The sequence below is a fragment of the Etheostoma spectabile genome, chromosome 15 (assembly GCF_008692095.1).
Source record: "Etheostoma spectabile isolate EspeVRDwgs_2016 chromosome 15, UIUC_Espe_1.0, whole genome shotgun sequence".
Taxonomy (NCBI): Eukaryota; Metazoa; Chordata; class Actinopteri; order Perciformes; family Percidae; genus Etheostoma; species Etheostoma spectabile.
This window is the reverse complement of record NC_045747.1, coordinates 23107173-23123880: the sequence shown is the minus strand read 5'-3', so window position 1 is coordinate 23123880 and position 16708 is coordinate 23107173. Positions and strand designations below refer to the sequence as shown.

The following is a 16708-nucleotide window of genomic DNA, read 5'->3' as shown; positions in this document are numbered from 1 at the left end:
GGTTTGACTGCATCATCATGCTAGATACACAACAGCAGTTGACCTAGCACCGGGGGTTCGATCCCCATGATCTGATCCCAAACCACCCCGACTTAATGATATAAAAGTCCCATGAAATAAATAAAAGTAGTCATTCGAAAAACAGCCTTTTTAAAATGAAAATCTATTTATTTATTTATTGAAGTATACCCCCGCCCCCCTCTGTTAAAGATGGGTTGTGGCTTGCACTAGGGAACAAAAGGAGACAGCAGCTGGCCTTATATGCAGAATCCCAGCCATCCTCATTCAAGCTCAGGGATTTCCTGGTGCTTTAGTAAAGTTACAGTTCTGATTGCTTGGTTTGACGGATTCTTCCTGAAATGGAGAGGTCAATGCATGAGTGGCCCACCCATGCATTGAGCAGAAGACTGACCACAGCACATCGTCTGGCACTATAAAACCACTTGGATCTGGAGAGGACTTTTCAGCCACCGCCGTCTGTACGGACATGGTTTATTGATTAAAGCAGTGATTGGGGGGTAATAAGTGGCGTTATATGAAGGACTTTGTTGGACCATCATCATGTCGCTGATGTTTGGGAAGGTGAAGCCGTGTAACTGTGCTGCAGCTGCTAACAGAGGTCCAGCCCAGTGTAACCTGGTGCTGCTTGGTGTGACGGGCTCCGGGAAATCAGGTCTGCCTTTAACTTTAATAAATAAACAGAAATGTCTAAAACATCAACAGGAAAAATACAGTTTTTCAGCTACTAATTCAGCTCACTAAGTATGAACTATATTCAGTCCAGCTACAGTTTGAAGGTAAAGCTAAGGTTTCTTGAAATGTTTAAATATAAATATCTAAGTTAAAGGCAGACCAAACAGGAGATGACTCAACCTGTAGCTGGACTGAATGTAGTTCATACGTAGTGAGCTCAAATAGTAGCTAAAAAACTGTATTTTTCCTGTTGACGTTTTAGACATTTCTGTTTATTTATCAAAGTCATGATTTTTAATAAAGTAAGCAGATGACTGCATTCACACAATCCAGTAAACTACTTATTTCTGTTACAAATACAATATTAAATAGTTTCGTGAGAATTTTCACCCTTTGTTTCAGTAAAAACTAGACACTTCTTTATTTTCTTCAGCGGTTTGAGTCGAAGCTGTTGTCAAAGGTCAGACACAGAAAGCCCTGACCCTCTGTGTGCTGTTTATTTTCAGTCAACACATCCCACAGTTTTATTTGAATGTGAATGTTTGTTCTCCCAGGGCCCTCAGTGACCCCGGGCCCCTGAGGCTCCACATTAATGTTGCTTGTCTTTGTTTTACAGCACTGACTGTCAAATTCCTCACAAAGCGCTTCATCGGTGAATATGACCCCCATCTGGGTGAGATCTCTCTGCTTTCATTTAAACATGATGATACATAATGCCAGTATTGTACTGCAGTAAAATGTTGAGGTACTTGAACTTTACCTGCAAAAAGCACGAGGAAAGGCCCAAATCCAAAAATTGCAATAGAGCTCTATAGTGACCTCCCACGTTTTTTTAACGGCTCTGGTTCTGGTAGTGTTTTCCCCTTTCAATTGTTTCATTGACGTTATAAAATGTCCTGATAGAAAGAGTTTTAAGTCTGGAACCAAGCCAACCGTCTACAAGAGGAAACGTGACCATAAAGCATTTAATTTGGCACAAAAGTCATGGGGGTAAGGTAAACATTTTCATGATAACAATAAATTGGACTAATCAGAGATCTGTGTACTTCAGTGAAAAAAATTTAATGTCAACACTGCTTTTAACACCCATATTTAATGCAAAGGCAATGTTGCCCAGTGTTGCGGCCATTACATTTTTTTCACTTTAGTATTTCTCGTTTGTCCTGCACCTGGCAGAAGGTTGGATGTGCACACAATTATTTTATAAGTGTAGTACTTCTCCATAAGATCCTGAATAAAACTTAATTAAAACCAGGTTGATTTCATACAGACTTCTGCTTCTTCTTCTACTTCAACAGGAGCAATAACTTTAGTTTCCCAACCTCACAGCAAGGTCAGTCTACCTCGGATGGTTTAGACTTCATGGCTGATAATCTAAACCCTTATGGAGAAAATAAACCAAATTTATCCATCCACTGTTGAGCTTTATACAATCTCCTGTAGCAGAACTATTTTTCTTCTTTTCTAGTAATCATTTCATGACCTTACTGCTGGTACTTCTAGGTACTTTTCCTAGACCTAGAATACTTGTTAGGGCCCGAGCGCCGACAGCGGCGAAGGCCCTATTGGAACTGAAGGAATTATTATTAGGGCCCGAGCGCCGACAGCGGCGAAGAACCTATTGGAACTGAAGGAATTATTATTATTATTAGGGCCCGAGCACGAAGTGCAAGGAACCTATTGTTTTCGTAGGGATTATTAGGGCCCGAGCACCAGTGCTAGGGCATCAATGGTGTCCTAGCACGAAGTGCAAGGAACCTATTGTTTTTGTAGGGATTATTATTAGGGCCCGAGCACTAAAGTGCAAGGGCACCAACGGTGTCCCTTGTTAATGGAGTTGGGACCATCAGTTGTGTTGTGCAGAAGTCAGGTTGATAAACAGCCAACAGCCTATTGGACGACTGGTAGAATTCATATTTTGACAAGAACCAATCAGCTAATTAAGAGAATTGAGCGGCCATTACTTTAAGAAATGATGGGCAGTCGGTCTGGAAGATCACAAAAACTCTCAATGTGTCCCCAAGTGCAGTAACAATTGGCTCTAAACTTTTCAGATGACAAGTTTTCAGTTATTTCACCCTTTTTTGTTAAGTACATAATTCTGCATGTGTTCATCATAGTTTTGATGCCTTCAGTGATAATCTACAATGTAAATGGTCATCAAAATAAAGGAAACTCATTGAATCTTTTGGCCTGTACTGCATATACACACACACACACACACACACACACACACACACACACACACAGAGACCCACCCTGATGAAGGAGAAAGTGGCTGTAACTACAGTGTATGTTGACCTATCTGCTTGAAATTTCCCACAATCACCATGAGTCCAGGCCTGAGGACGTCTGCAGGCCAATATGGACTTTTGGAGATAGCGCCACTAACTGGCAAAAGCAAATCAGCCTAATGTGACAAACATCATCCGATTGACATTAAACTTAGAATGTGTGGTTTACATGTGATACTGAGCCGACCCCCATAAGTTAACCACGCCCACTTAAATAGGCCACGCCTCTTTCATAACAGTTGAACCGTTTAAGCTACAGTCTTGTGTAAGGTATCATTGAACTCAGCAGAAAGTTCCTTCTTCATTGGTGATGCTTTGGCCCACCCCCCGGTGAGCTGGCCACGCCCCCTTCTACAGATAATGAACTGTATAAAGTAGAGTCTTACAGCAGGGAGTTCCATCCTCATTGGTGACAATTTTCAGCGTCTGATTGCCACACAAATTCACTGCCGCAAAGATTGGCCTATGCCAGTATCCCCGAACTGCATAGAGGCGAGGGCCCTTCATCGCTGCTTGCAGCTTTAATTATTATTATTTACTGTCAAATGAATTGCATTTTTGGAGGACTTATCACATTCAAAAACTCACCAAATTTGACGGTCGCATCAAGTCTGGTGAAAATGTATGTATTTTAATGGTGAAAATTTACGTATTTTAATCGTTTCGGGAATGGGCGCACAAAAATGGCTCGCTAGCGCCACCTACAATATTACAAAAATTCAGCCCCTGCACTACGTTTAACGTAGAGTCACGAAACTTGGTACACATATGTAGCATGGATGGGCGGACATAAAACTCCATTGTAGCCCCCCCCTAAACCCATTTGTTTTGAATGTGCGAAATTAGTGCGATTTTGGCCATTTCCACGTCGTTCAACAGTCTATTGCTTTCCTAAACCTATACCCTAACCCCTAACCCCCTAACCCTAACGCCCCTAGCCCTAACCCTAACCCTAGCCCAACCAAAACCATCCTGTTGTTATTTTCCTAAACCCAACCTTCTTGTTGTTGTCCCAAGTCCCGTTATTGCTTTCCTAAACCCAACCCTCTATTGCTTTCGTAAACCCTAACCCTAACGCCCTAACCCTAACCCTAGCCCAACAAAACAATCCTGTTTTAATTTTCCTACACCCAACCTTCCTATTGTTGTCCCAAGTCCCGTGATTGCTTTCCTAAACCCAACCGTCTATTGCTTTCCTAAAGCTAAACCCTAACCCTAACCACCTAACCCTAACACCCCTAACCCTAACCCTAGCCCAACCGAAACCATCCCGTTGTTATTTTCCTAAACCCAACCTTCCCGTTGTTGGCTTAAGTCCATTTGTTGCTTTCCTGAACCCAACCCTCTATTGCTTTCCTAAACCCTAACCCTAACCCCCTAACCTTAACCCTGACGCCCCTAACCCTAGCCCAACCAAAACCATCCTGTTGTTATTTTCCTGAAACCAACCTTCCCGTTGTTGTCCCAAGTCCCATTATTGCTTTCCTAAACGCAACTGTCTATTGCTTTCCTAAACCTAAACCCTAACCCTAACCCCCTAACCCTAACCCCAATGCCCCTAGCCCTAACCCTAACTCTAGCCCAACCAAAAACATCCTCTTGTTATTTTCCTAAACCCAACCTTCCTGTTGTCCCAAGTCCCGTTATTGCTTTCCTAAACCCAACCCTCTATTGCTTTCCTAAAGCCTAACCCTAACCCTAATGCCCTAACCCTAACCCTAGCCCAACCAAAACCATCCTGTTGTTATTTTCCTAAACCCAACCTTCCCGTTGTTGTCCCAAGTCCCGTGATTTTTTTCCTAAGCGCAACCATCTATTGCTTTCCTAAACCTAAACCCTAACCCCTAACCCTAACCCTAACGCCCCTAGCCCTAACCCTAACCCTAGCCCAACCAAAACCATCCTGTTGTTATTTTCCTAAACCCAACCTTCATGTTGTTGTCCCAAGTCCCGTGATTGCTTTCCTAAGCGCAACCATCTATTGCTTTCCTAACCCCTAACCCCTAACCCTAACCCTAACGCCCCTAGCCCTAACCCTAGACCAACCAAAACCATCCTGTTGTTATTTTCCTAAACCCAACCTTCCTGTTGTTGTCCCAAGTCCCGTTATTGCTTTCCTAAACCCAACCCTCTATTGCTTTCCTAAACCCTAACCCTAACCCTAACCCCCTAACCCTAACGCCCCTAACCCTAGCTCAACCAAAACCATCCTGTTGTTATTTTCCTACACCCAACCTTCCCATTGTTGTCCCAAGTCCCGTGATTGCTTTCCTAAACCCAACCGTCTATTGCTTTCCTAAAACTAAACCCTAACCCTAACCAACTAACCCTAACACCCCTAACCCTAGCCCAACCGAAACCATCCCGTTGTTATTTTCCTAAACCCAACCTTCCCGTTGTTGTCTCAAGTCCCTTTGTTGCTTTCCTAAACCCAATCCTCTATTGCTTTCGTAAACCCTAACCCTAACGCCCTAACCCTAAACCTAGCCCAACCAAAACCATCCTGTGGTTATTTTCCTAAACCCAACCTTCCTGTTGTTGTCCCAAGTCCCGTTATTGCTTTCCTAAACGCAACCGTCTGTTGCTGTCCTAAACCTAAACCCTAACCCCTAACCCCCTAACCCTAACGCCCCTAGCCCTAACCCTAACCCTAGCTCAACCAAAACCATCCTGTTGTTATTTTCCTAAAACCAACCTTCCCGTTGTTGTCCCAAATCCCATTATTGCTTTCCTAAACCTAAACCCTAACCCCTAACCCCGTATACCTAACCCTAACGCCCCTAGCCCTAACCCTAACTCTAGCCCAACCAAAACCATCCTGTTGTTATTTTCCTAAACCCAACCTTCCTGTTGTCCCAAGTCCCGTGATTGCTTTCCTAAACGCAACCGTCTATTGCTTTCCTAAACCTAAACCATAACCCTAACCCATAACCCCTTAACCCTAACCCTAACACCCCTAGCCCTAACCCTAACCCAACCAAAACCATCCTGTTGTTATTTTCCTAAACCCAACCTTCCTGTTGTTGTCCCAAGTCCCTTTGTTGCTTTCCTAAACCCAACCCTCTATTGCTTTCCTAAACCCTAACCCTAACCCCCTAACCCCAACGCCCCTAACCCTAGCCTGACCAAAACATCCTGTTGTTATTTTCCTAAACCCAACTTCCCGTTGTTGTTCCAAGTCCCTTTGTTGCTTTCCTGAACCCAACCCTCTATTGCTTTCCTAAACCCTAACCCTAACCCCCTAACCCTAACACCCCTAACCCTAGCCCAACCAAAACCTTCTTTATTTTCCTAAACCCAACCTTCCGTGTTGTCCCAAGTCCCTTTGTTGCTTTCTAAACCACAACCGTCTATTGCTTTCCTAATCCTAAACCCTAACCCTAACCCCCTAACCCTAACCCTAACGCCCCTAACCCTAGCCCAACCAAAACCATCCTGTTTATTATTTTCCTAAACCCAACCTTCCCGTTGTTGTCCCAAGTCCCTTTGTTGCTTTCCTAACCCCACCGTCTATTGCTTTCCTAAACCTAAACCTTAACCCTAACCCTAAACCTCTAACCCTAACCTTAACACCCTAACCCTAGCCCAACCAAAAACCATCTTGTTGTTATTTTCCTAAACCCAACCTTCCAGTAGTTGTCCCAAGTCCCGTTATTGCTTTCCTGAACCCAACCGTCTATTGCTTTCCTAAACCCTAACCCTAACCCTAATGCCCTAACCCTAACCCTAACCCTAGCCCAACCAAAACCATCCTGTTTTAATTTTCCTAATCCCAACCTTCCAGTAGTTGTCCCAAGTCCCGTTATTGCTTTCCTGAACCCAACCGTCTCTTGCTGTCCTAAAGCCAAACCCTAACCCCCTACCCTAACGCCCCTAACCCGAGCCCAACCGAAACCATCCCGTTGTTATTTTCCTAAACCCAACCTTCCCGTTGTTGTCTCAAGTCCCTTTGTTGCTTTCCTGAATCCAACCCTCTATTGCTTTCCTAAACCCTAACCCCCTAACCCTAACCCTGATGCCCCTAACCCTAGCCCAACCAAAACCATCCTGTTGTTATTTTCCTGAAACCAACCTTCCCGTTGTTGTCCCAAGTCCCATTATTGCTTTCCTAAACGCAACCGTCTATTGCTTTCCTAAACCTAAACCCTAACCCTAACCCCTAACCCCCTAACCCTAACGCTCCTAGCCCTAAACCTAACCCTAGCCCAACCAAAACCATCCTGTTGTTATTTTCCTAATCCCAACCTTCCTGTTGTTGTCCCAATTCCCGTTATTGCTTTCTTGAACCCAACCGTCTCTTGCTGTCCTAAAGCCAAACCCTAACCCTATACCTAACCCCCTAACCCTAACGCCCCTAACCCTAGCCCAACCGAAACCATCCCATTGTTATTTTCCTAAACCCAACCTTCCCGTTGTTGTCTCAAGTCCCTTTGTTGCTTTCCTGAACCCAACCCTCTATTGCTTTCCTAAACCCTAACCCTAACGCCCCTAACCCTAGCCGAACCAAAACCATCCTGTTGTTATTTTCCTACACCCAACCTTCCCATTGTTATCCCAAGTCCCGTGATTGCTTTCCTAATCCCAACCGTCTATTGCTTTCCTAAAGCTAAACCCTAACCCTAACCCTAACCACCTAACCCTAACACCCCTAACCCTAACCCTAGTCCAAACGAAACCATCCCGTTGTTATTTTCCTAAACCCAACCTTCCCGTTGTTGTCTCAAGTCCCTTTGTTGCTTTCCTGAACCCAACCCTCTATTGTTTTCCTAAACCCTAACCCTAACCCCCTAACCCTAACCCTGACGCCCCTAACCCTAGCCCAACCAAAACCATCCTGTTGTTATTTTCCTGAAACCAAACTTCCCGTTGTTGTCCCAAGTCCCATTATTGCTTTCATAAACGCAACCGTCTATTGCTTTCCTAAACCTAAACCCTAACCCTAACCCTAACGCCCCTAGCCCTAACCCTAGCCCAACCAAAACCATCCTGTTGTTATTTTCCTAAACCCAACCTTCCTGTTGTTGTCCCAAGTCCCGTTATTGCTTTCCTAAACCCAACCCTCTATTGCTTTCCTAAACCCTAATCCTAACATTAATACCCTAACCCTAGCCCAACCAAAACCATCCTTTTTTTAATTTTCCTAATCCCAACCTTCCCGTAGTTGTCCCAAGTCCCGTTATTGCTTTCCTGAACCCAACCGTCTCTTGCTGTCCTAAAGCCAAACCCTAACCCTAACCCTAACCCCCTAACCCTAACGCCCCTAACCCTAGCCCAACCGAAACCATCCCGTTATTTTCCTAAACCCAACCTTCCTGTTGTTGTCCCAAGTCCCGTTATTGCTTTCCTAAACCCAACCCTCTATTGCTTTCGTAAACCCTAACCCTAACCCCCTAACCCTAACGCCCCTAACCCTAGCCGAACCAAAACCATCCTGTTGTTATTTTCCTACACCCAACCTTCCCATTGTTGTCCCAAGTCCCGTGATTGCTTTCCTAAACCCAACCGTCTATTGCTTTCCTAAAGCTAAACCCTAACCCTAAATACCTAACCCTAACACCCCTAACCCTAACCCTAGCCCAACCGAAACCATTCCGTTGTTATTTTCCTAAACCCAACCTTCCCGTTGTTTTCTCAAGTCCCTTTGTTGCTTTCCTAAACCCAACCCTCTGTTGATTTCCTAAACCCTAACCCTAACGCTAACCCCCTAACCCTAACCCTGACGCCCCTAACCCTAGCCCAACCAAAACCATCCTGTTGTTATTTTCCTGAAACCAACCTTCCCGTTGTTGTCCCAAGTCCCATTATTGCTTTTCTAAATGCAACCGTCTATTGCTTTCCTAAACCTAAACCCTAACCCTAACCCCTAACCCCCTAACCCTGACCCTAGCCCAACCAAAACCATCCTGTTGTTATTTTCCTGAAACCAACCTTCCCGTTGTTGTCCCAAGTCCCATTATTGCTTTGCTAAATGCAACCGTCTATTGCTTTCCTAACCCTAACCCTAACCCCCTAACCCTAACCCTGACGCCCCTAACCCTAGCCCAACCAAAACCATCCTGTTGTTATTTTCCTGAAACCAACCTTCCCGTTGTTGTCCCAAGTCCCATTATTGCTTTCATAAACGCAACCATCTATTGCTTTCCTAAACCTAAACCCTAACCCTAACCCCCTAACCCTAACCCTAACGCCCCTAGCCCTAACCCTAACCCTAGCCCAACCAAAACCATCCTGTTGTTATTTTCCTAAACCCAACCTTCCCTTAGTTGTCCCAAGTCCCGTGATTGCTTTCCTGAACCCAACAGTCTGTTGCTCCCACCATGTACACAGGCATCCTTCACCAAATCCATCCAGTGGGGGAGGGCGAGGTACAGGAGGAAACTTACGACCTCCTCTGTCGCCACGCTGAGGGACCTGATCTCTAGGGGTCCCTAGACGGGGGAGGTTCCTCTTCCGCCACCTCAGCTCTCCCCTAACCACTTCACACCACTCCCAGAACCAGCAGGTCCCCCCCTCCCCCAACACTCTTCCTCACTCCTCCCCCTTCTTACCCCACCTCATCCTGTCCCTCCTTTAGCTGTCCCTCTCTCATCCCTCTCAAGATCACCCCCCCCTCCCCTCCTCCTCACTCCCCGCACCTCACCCATCCTTCCTCCTCCCCTACCTCCCCTCTTTTTCCCACCTTACTTCCCGAACCTTTTCCTCCCCTTCCTTCCTCTCCCCCTCCACCAGCTCTTTCTGTTGCACAGCCCGGTTCTTCAGGCCTCTGTACATTAGAGGTGGGGGAGCCCGGGGGGCCCGGCGGGGTGACTTGGCCTCCAATCCAGCTGCCCAAACGGAACCCGAGACGGCAAGTGAGGGTTGAAATTAACCCGATGTCCGTCAAGGAGCTCCGGCGGCATGGATTGGCTTGGGCTGGGTCCCTTGCCTGCCCCCCTGCCTCCTCCCCTCCACCACCTGGCACAACCCACACTGTCCACAGTAATGTAATAACCAATGTTGCTCTCCCATGCAGTAACACCATTTCACCTCTTTCACCTACAGAATCCACTTCAGCACACATTCAGCAGAGGGAGCCAGAGCTGTTGGCTGCAGGGCCCTGTGGGGGAAACCCAACCACTGAGGTGGATGTGAAAACTATGATGAGAAAGGGACAAATGAAAAGCGAAAAGCTGATTACACCCCAAACATCTGAGTTATCCACCTCTACCCCAAACAGGGCCTCTGCAGCGGCACCTGGCTCCCTAGGGCGCCCGGAACCACACACACACCCACGCACTTTTAGAAAGATACAGGACTGGTCGCTGGAGGTGGGGAAGCGGACCCTCTTTTTGGGGGACTCCAACCTCTCACGCATCCCATCTTTCACAGATCCAGACATACAGGTTGACAGTTACCCCGGAGCCACCTTCCACCACATAACATCCATCTTAAAAAAACTACACCCACAACCAGACACACAGCACGTCATCCTTTAGCTGGACTCAACAACTGCCTTTCAGAACATGAACAGACTACCATATTCAAACAGCTACAGCAGATGGTAAAAACTGGTCAAACTACTTTTCCAAACGCCACCATCTACATCCCTGTAATAAACTTTTCCAACAGGTTGAATCCACGCCAGCAGGCACTACTAACCACCCTCAATAATGCAATAACCTCAAAATACACCTACCTCGCAGAAATCAACCCACTTCTTTTCCAGACAGCCAGAGACAATATCCACTGGACAGCAGACACGGCCGAGATGTTGTTCAAGTACTGGAAACAACAATTAAACTCATAACGGGGACCAACTGTCACAGTACAACCCCCCAGTCAAACATAACTAATCTTTCTGCTGTTTTCTCCCTCACGCCTGCACAGCTGGAGACCCTGGAGAAGGGCCTCACCTTCATCCCCACACCCAAACCTCCCACCCGGCCGGAGCTCAGGGGGGACCTACATACCTTTCACAGGAGGCTTAAACTCCTGGATCACTTTCAGGGAGGACAGAGGCGGGAACCTGTGCTCTTCACCGGACCGTCCCATTGGGAACCACACCTGGACACAATATCACCAGAAATAGCACAATTAATCAATAAAAACAACCAAGCACTCACACATTGGCGCCCCTTTCCATACAAAGCACCCAACATTAGTCAGGAACACAAACAGATTATTAATTCATTAGGTAATAACAAACACATAGTCATAAAACCTGCAGACAAAGGGGGCCAAATAGTTATTCAAGACAAGAACAATTACATTTTAGAAGCCAACAGACAGTTGAATGACATCACATATTATAGACCACTGACTAACACATTACAAATAGAAACACAAACACTTATTAGGGATATTACAGACAAACTTTACCAAAACAAATTCATTAACTTTAAACAGAAGAAATACCTGGACGGTCCGGATGAGCCCAGGTCTCGCCTCTTTTACCTCCTCCCAAAGATCCACAAGCCTCCTGGGACTTGGACGGTCCCCTTTGTTGTTCCGGTCGGCAGACCAATAGTCAGCGACTGCGGATCAGAATCCTACAACATCACGGAATACATAGACCACTTCATTAACCCACTTTCTAAACTGCACCCCAGCTACATCAAGGACACATATGAATTTGTTAATAAAATAAAGAACCTCCAGGTACCCGGTCACACTCTCCTCTTTACAATAGATATAGACTCACTGTACACCAATATTGAAACTTCACTTGGCCTCTCTGCCATAAAACACATTTTTAATAAACACCCTGACCCATCCAGACCAGACAGCCATATTTTACAGTTACTTCATCTCACACTCACCCGGAACGACTTCACCTTTAACAATAAACACTATCTCCAGCTGTGCGGGTGTGCAATGGGCCGGAAGTACTCCCCGTCGTACGCAGACATCTACCTGGCCCATTGGGAGGAAACAGCTTTCCATCAACTCACCATCAAACCCCTGCTTTATTTCCGGTACTTGGACGACATCTTTGGCCTATGGGACAACTCAGAACCGACTTTCCTGACTTTCCTGGACACCCTCAACTCACATCACCCTAAAATAAAACTTAAGCACACCCTTCAACCCGTTACAGTGGAGTTCCTCGATACGAGGGTCTTCTTCCACAGCCCCGGCGTCCAGTCAAAGACAATAGCCACCAAGGTTTATTTCAAGGACACAGATCGCCATGCACTCCTTTATAAAACCAGCTACCACCCCAAGCACACGTACAGAGGCCTTATCAAGTCCCAGCTAATACGCTTCCACAGGATCTGCACCTTCCCGGAGCACGTGGAGGAGGCCACTAGGACACTTTTTAATGCGATGAGGTTGAGGGGTTACTCGAGGCGCTTCCTTAGAGGTATCAAGGCGGAGGTCAGCGGCGGTCTCACAAACAGAGACCAGACCAGCACCAGCCAGCCGTCCAGCTCGACCCTCGTCCCTTTGGTCGTCACCTACTCGGAGAATCTGAGAAGCTTAATGCCAACAATAAAGAGGAACTTCCGGGGGGCGGGGGAAGAGTGCGACGTGCTGAGGGACTGCCGCATGATCTCCGCCTACAGGAGAAACAAAAACTTAAAAGACATGTTAGTTCACACGAATTTAAACAAGAACAAGGACCCTAGGGAGGCGCTTCTAGGTTCGGATATTGGTTTTATTCATCTCCCCCACATTTTTAACCCCCACAGCCGAGCTGGTTTTAGCCCTTGGCAGGTCCTGCAACACACCACCATTAATGTGGTCTATGCAATCAGGTGCAGGGCCTGCCATAAGTTTTACGTGGGGGAGACAAGAAATGCTCTTTATTTAAGGATAAAACAACAGCAATACATTTTAAATAAGGGCGATGGCACAACTGTTTTATATGCACATTTTAAACTCCACGGCCCTCAAAATGTTCAGAGCATGGGCCTGGAGAGCAACAGAACCTAGACCACGGGTCAGCGTCGGGCAGCGGAGAGGAAGTGGATCCATTTTTTAAAAACCATAGACCCTTTGGGTCTGAATGAAAAGTACTTACATGGGTCCACTTCTCTTTTTAATTAAGTTTTTAGTTTGCAGAAACCCTTTCCTCCCAATGTTCTGATCTCCTTTCTCCTCAGGTTTTATCGGGACCTCCTCTGCAGTGCACTAGAATCAGTCTTTTAACCCCCTTACATGTTCTCCTTCCTTTTCCTTTCTTTCTATTTTTATAACTCTCTTATTTTATGTAATGCAGTCCAGATTTTATTACTATTTTTTTCTTTTTAGGTAACTGATTTCTGCCTGCAGGGGGGGCCCGACCTAAATATAGACAGACCTTTACATGTTCACTCTTTTAAATAAAGCTATTTACTAGATGCCTTGGTGGTCCTTTATGATTTTCTTTCTCGGGTTTTTATATCTTATATTTTAATGATATTATTAATATTTATTATGTTGTTTTGCAACATGAATTGCTTGCCTCTGGATTTTAACATGATGATACACATACCATCGGTTTTATGCATGTTTCTAACAGTGTGATTTTATCCTATGATGTATTTTAAATGCTTTATTATTATTTATTTATTTATTTATTATTGCATGGCACTTTTTATCTTCATAAGCACTTTTTAAAGCACTTATTTACTAATTTTAATGGTATGTGTACTTTTTAACCTTAGGGGCAAGCAATTCAAACAGTATTTTAGTACTTTTAAATGTGATTATGTCAAAAGAATATTTTAATATATTTTAATTGTATTTCTTTTAAAACAGGACACCGGGCATTGTATTTATCAATACAACTTTTATATATTTTATTTATCTTAACTTTTCTTTTTTTCTTTCGCCGCCCCCCCCCCTTCTCTTTTTTCCCTATTTACAATGTACATATTATATATTTTAATTGTTGTAATTTTATTTATTATAGAGGGGAGAGGAGCTGAGCAGGAGTGGAGGAGACCTTTTATTTAAAGTTTTATGTTCCCGTTGTCCGTCTGGTCCTGTGGTCCTTTGGCCTTGCTCTGAGCATGTGGCCTTCTTTTAAACAGTTTTTTAGAACCAAACCAGGTCTTTTAAGGAATTTTTAAGTGTTTTAATCACACCGGGGGTCCCCTTGTGCCCGTGCCCCTCGCAGCGCCCATCCAGGGTTCTACCCTAACCTAACCCTAGCCCAACCAAAACCATCCTGTTTTAATTTTCCTAAACCCAACCTTCCCGTAGTTGTCCCAAGTCCCGTGATTGCTTTCCTGAACCCAACCGTCTCTTGCTGTCCTAAAGCCAAACCCTAACCCTAACCCTAACCCCCTAACCCTAACCCTAGCTCAACCAAAATCATCCTGTTTTTATTTTCCTAAACCCAACCTTCCCGTAGTTGTCCCAAGTCCCGTGATTGCTTTCCTGAACCCAACAGTCTGTTGCTTTCCTAAAGCTAAACCCTAACCCCCTAACCCTAACGCCCCTAGTTCTAACCCTAACCCTAGCCCAACCAAAACCATCCTGTTGTTATTTTACTAAGCCCAACCTTCCTGTTGTTGTCCCAAGTCCCGTTATTGCTTTCCTAAACCCAACCCTCTATTGCTTTCGTAAACCCTAACCCTAACCCCATAACCCTAACTCCCCTAACCGAACCAAAACCATCCTGTTGTTATTATCCTACACCCAACCTTCCCATTGTTGTCCCAAGTCCCGTGATTGCTTTCCTAAACCCAACCGTCTATTGCTTTCCTAAAGCTAAACCTTAACCCTAACCCTAGCCCAACCGAAACCATCCCGTTGTTATTTTCCTACACCCAACCTTCCCATTGTTGTCCCAAGTCCCGTGATTGCTTTCCTGAACACAACCCTCTATTGCTTTCCTAAACCCTAACCCTAACCCCCTAACCCTAACCCTAACGCCCCTAACCCTAGCCCAACCAAAACCATCCTGTTGTTATTTTCCTAAACCCAACCTTCCCGTTGTTGTCCCAAGTCCAGTTATTGCTTTCCTAAACCCAACCCTCTATTGCTTTCCTAAACCCTAACCCTAACGCCCCTAACCCTAACCCTAGCCCAACCGAAACCATCCCGTTGTTATTTTCCTACACCCAACCTTCCCATTGTTGTCCCAAGTCCCGTGATTGCTTTCCTGAACCCAACCGTCTCTTGCTGTCCTAAAGCCAAACCCTAACCCCCTAACCCTAACGCCCCTAACCCTAGCCCAACAGAAACCATCCCGTTGTTATTTTCCTAAACCCAACCTTCCCGTTGTTGTCTCAAGTCCCTTTGTTGCTTTCCTGAACCCAACCCTCTATTGCTTTCCTAAACCCTAACCCTAACCCCCTAACCCTAACCCTGATGCCCCTAACCCTAGCCCAACCAAAACCATCCTGTTGTTATTTTCCTGAAACCAACCTTCCCGTTGTTGTCCCAAGTCCCATTATTGCTTTCCTAAATGCAACCGTCTATTGCTTTCCTAAACCTAAACCCTAACCCCTAACCCTAACCCTAATACCCCTAGCCCTAACCCTAACCCTAGCCCAACCAAAACCATCCTGTTATTTTCCTAAACCCAACCTTCCTGTTGTTGTCCCAAGTCCCGTTATTGTTTTCCTGAACCCAACCGTCTCTTGCTGTCCTAAAGCCAAACCCTAACCCTAACCCTAACCCCCTAACCCTAACGCCCCTAACCCTAGCCCAACTGAAACCATCCCGTTGTTATTTTCCTACACCCAACCTTCCCATTGTTGTCCCAAGTCCCGTTATTGCTTTCCTGAACCCAATCGTCTCTTGCTGTCCTAAAGCTAAACCCTAACCCTAACCCTAACCCCCTAACCCTAACCCTAGCTCAACCAAAATCATCCTGTTTTTATTTTCCTAAACCCAACCTTCCCGTAGTTGTCCCAAGTCCCGTGATTGCTTTCCTGAACCCAACAGTCTGTTGCTTTCCTAAAGCTAAACCCTAACCCCCTAACCCTAACGCCCCTAGTTCTAACCCTAACCCTAGCCGAACCAAAACCATCCTGTTGTTATTATCCTACACCCAACCTTCCCATTGTTGTCCCAAGTCCCGTGATTGCTTTCCTAAACCCAACCGTCTATTGCTTTCCTAAAGCTAAACCTTAACCCTAACCCTAGCCCAACCGAAACTATCCCGTTGTTATTTTCCTACACCCAACCTTCCCATTGTTGTCCCAAGTCCCGTGATTGCTTTTGTAACAGATGTGGACAGGGTACGAAAGACAATCACTTCAATCGACGTATTTCCTGGAATTTATTTTTCTGTAGAAGACAACATGACATCAGTGGTCTGTTTCCAGCATTAACAGCATCTGCACCTCAGCAATACAAGACGTTATTGTCAGAGGAAACCGGAAGCTACGGCAACACAGGAGGCACAAAAGAGGCGCAATGCAATAACAACATCTGTGCAGGAAACAATGGCGATGTGATAAATTAATTGTACTCAATAAGATGAAATTCACAAATATCCAACAAAACATTAACTGATATCTCTGGCACTCTGGCCCCCCTTTTTAAATCTCATGTCAAAAATCTCGGGGTAACATTTGATAATGGGCTAAAATTTGACAAACAGATTAGCTCTGTTGTCAGCGCAAGCTTTTTTCAGCTCCGTCTTTTAGCCAAAGTCAAGTCCTTTCTCAGTCGGCAGGATCTTGAGAAGGCAATCCATGCTTTCATCAGCTCAAGACTGGACTACTGCAACGCCCTTTACGTTGGCCTTAGTCAGTCATCAATTTCGCGTCTCCAACTCGTGCAGAACGCTGCTGCCCGAT

At 45.4% G+C, this 16708-nt stretch overlaps 1 protein-coding gene across 1 annotated transcript in view; it reads left to right on the top strand.

Moving 5' to 3' along the window:
- Window positions 1-233: 233 nt before the first annotated feature.
- Window positions 234-16708, top strand: part of rasl12 (RAS-like, family 12) — a 38275-nt gene continuing 21800 nt past the window's right edge. The window contains exons 1-2 of the mRNA XM_032536970.1: window positions 234-673; window positions 1310-1366. Of these exons, the coding sequence (XP_032392861.1) occupies window positions 562-673; window positions 1310-1366 (169 nt within the window). The 5' untranslated portion in view covers window positions 234-561. The remainder of the gene's footprint in view (window positions 674-1309; window positions 1367-16708) is intronic.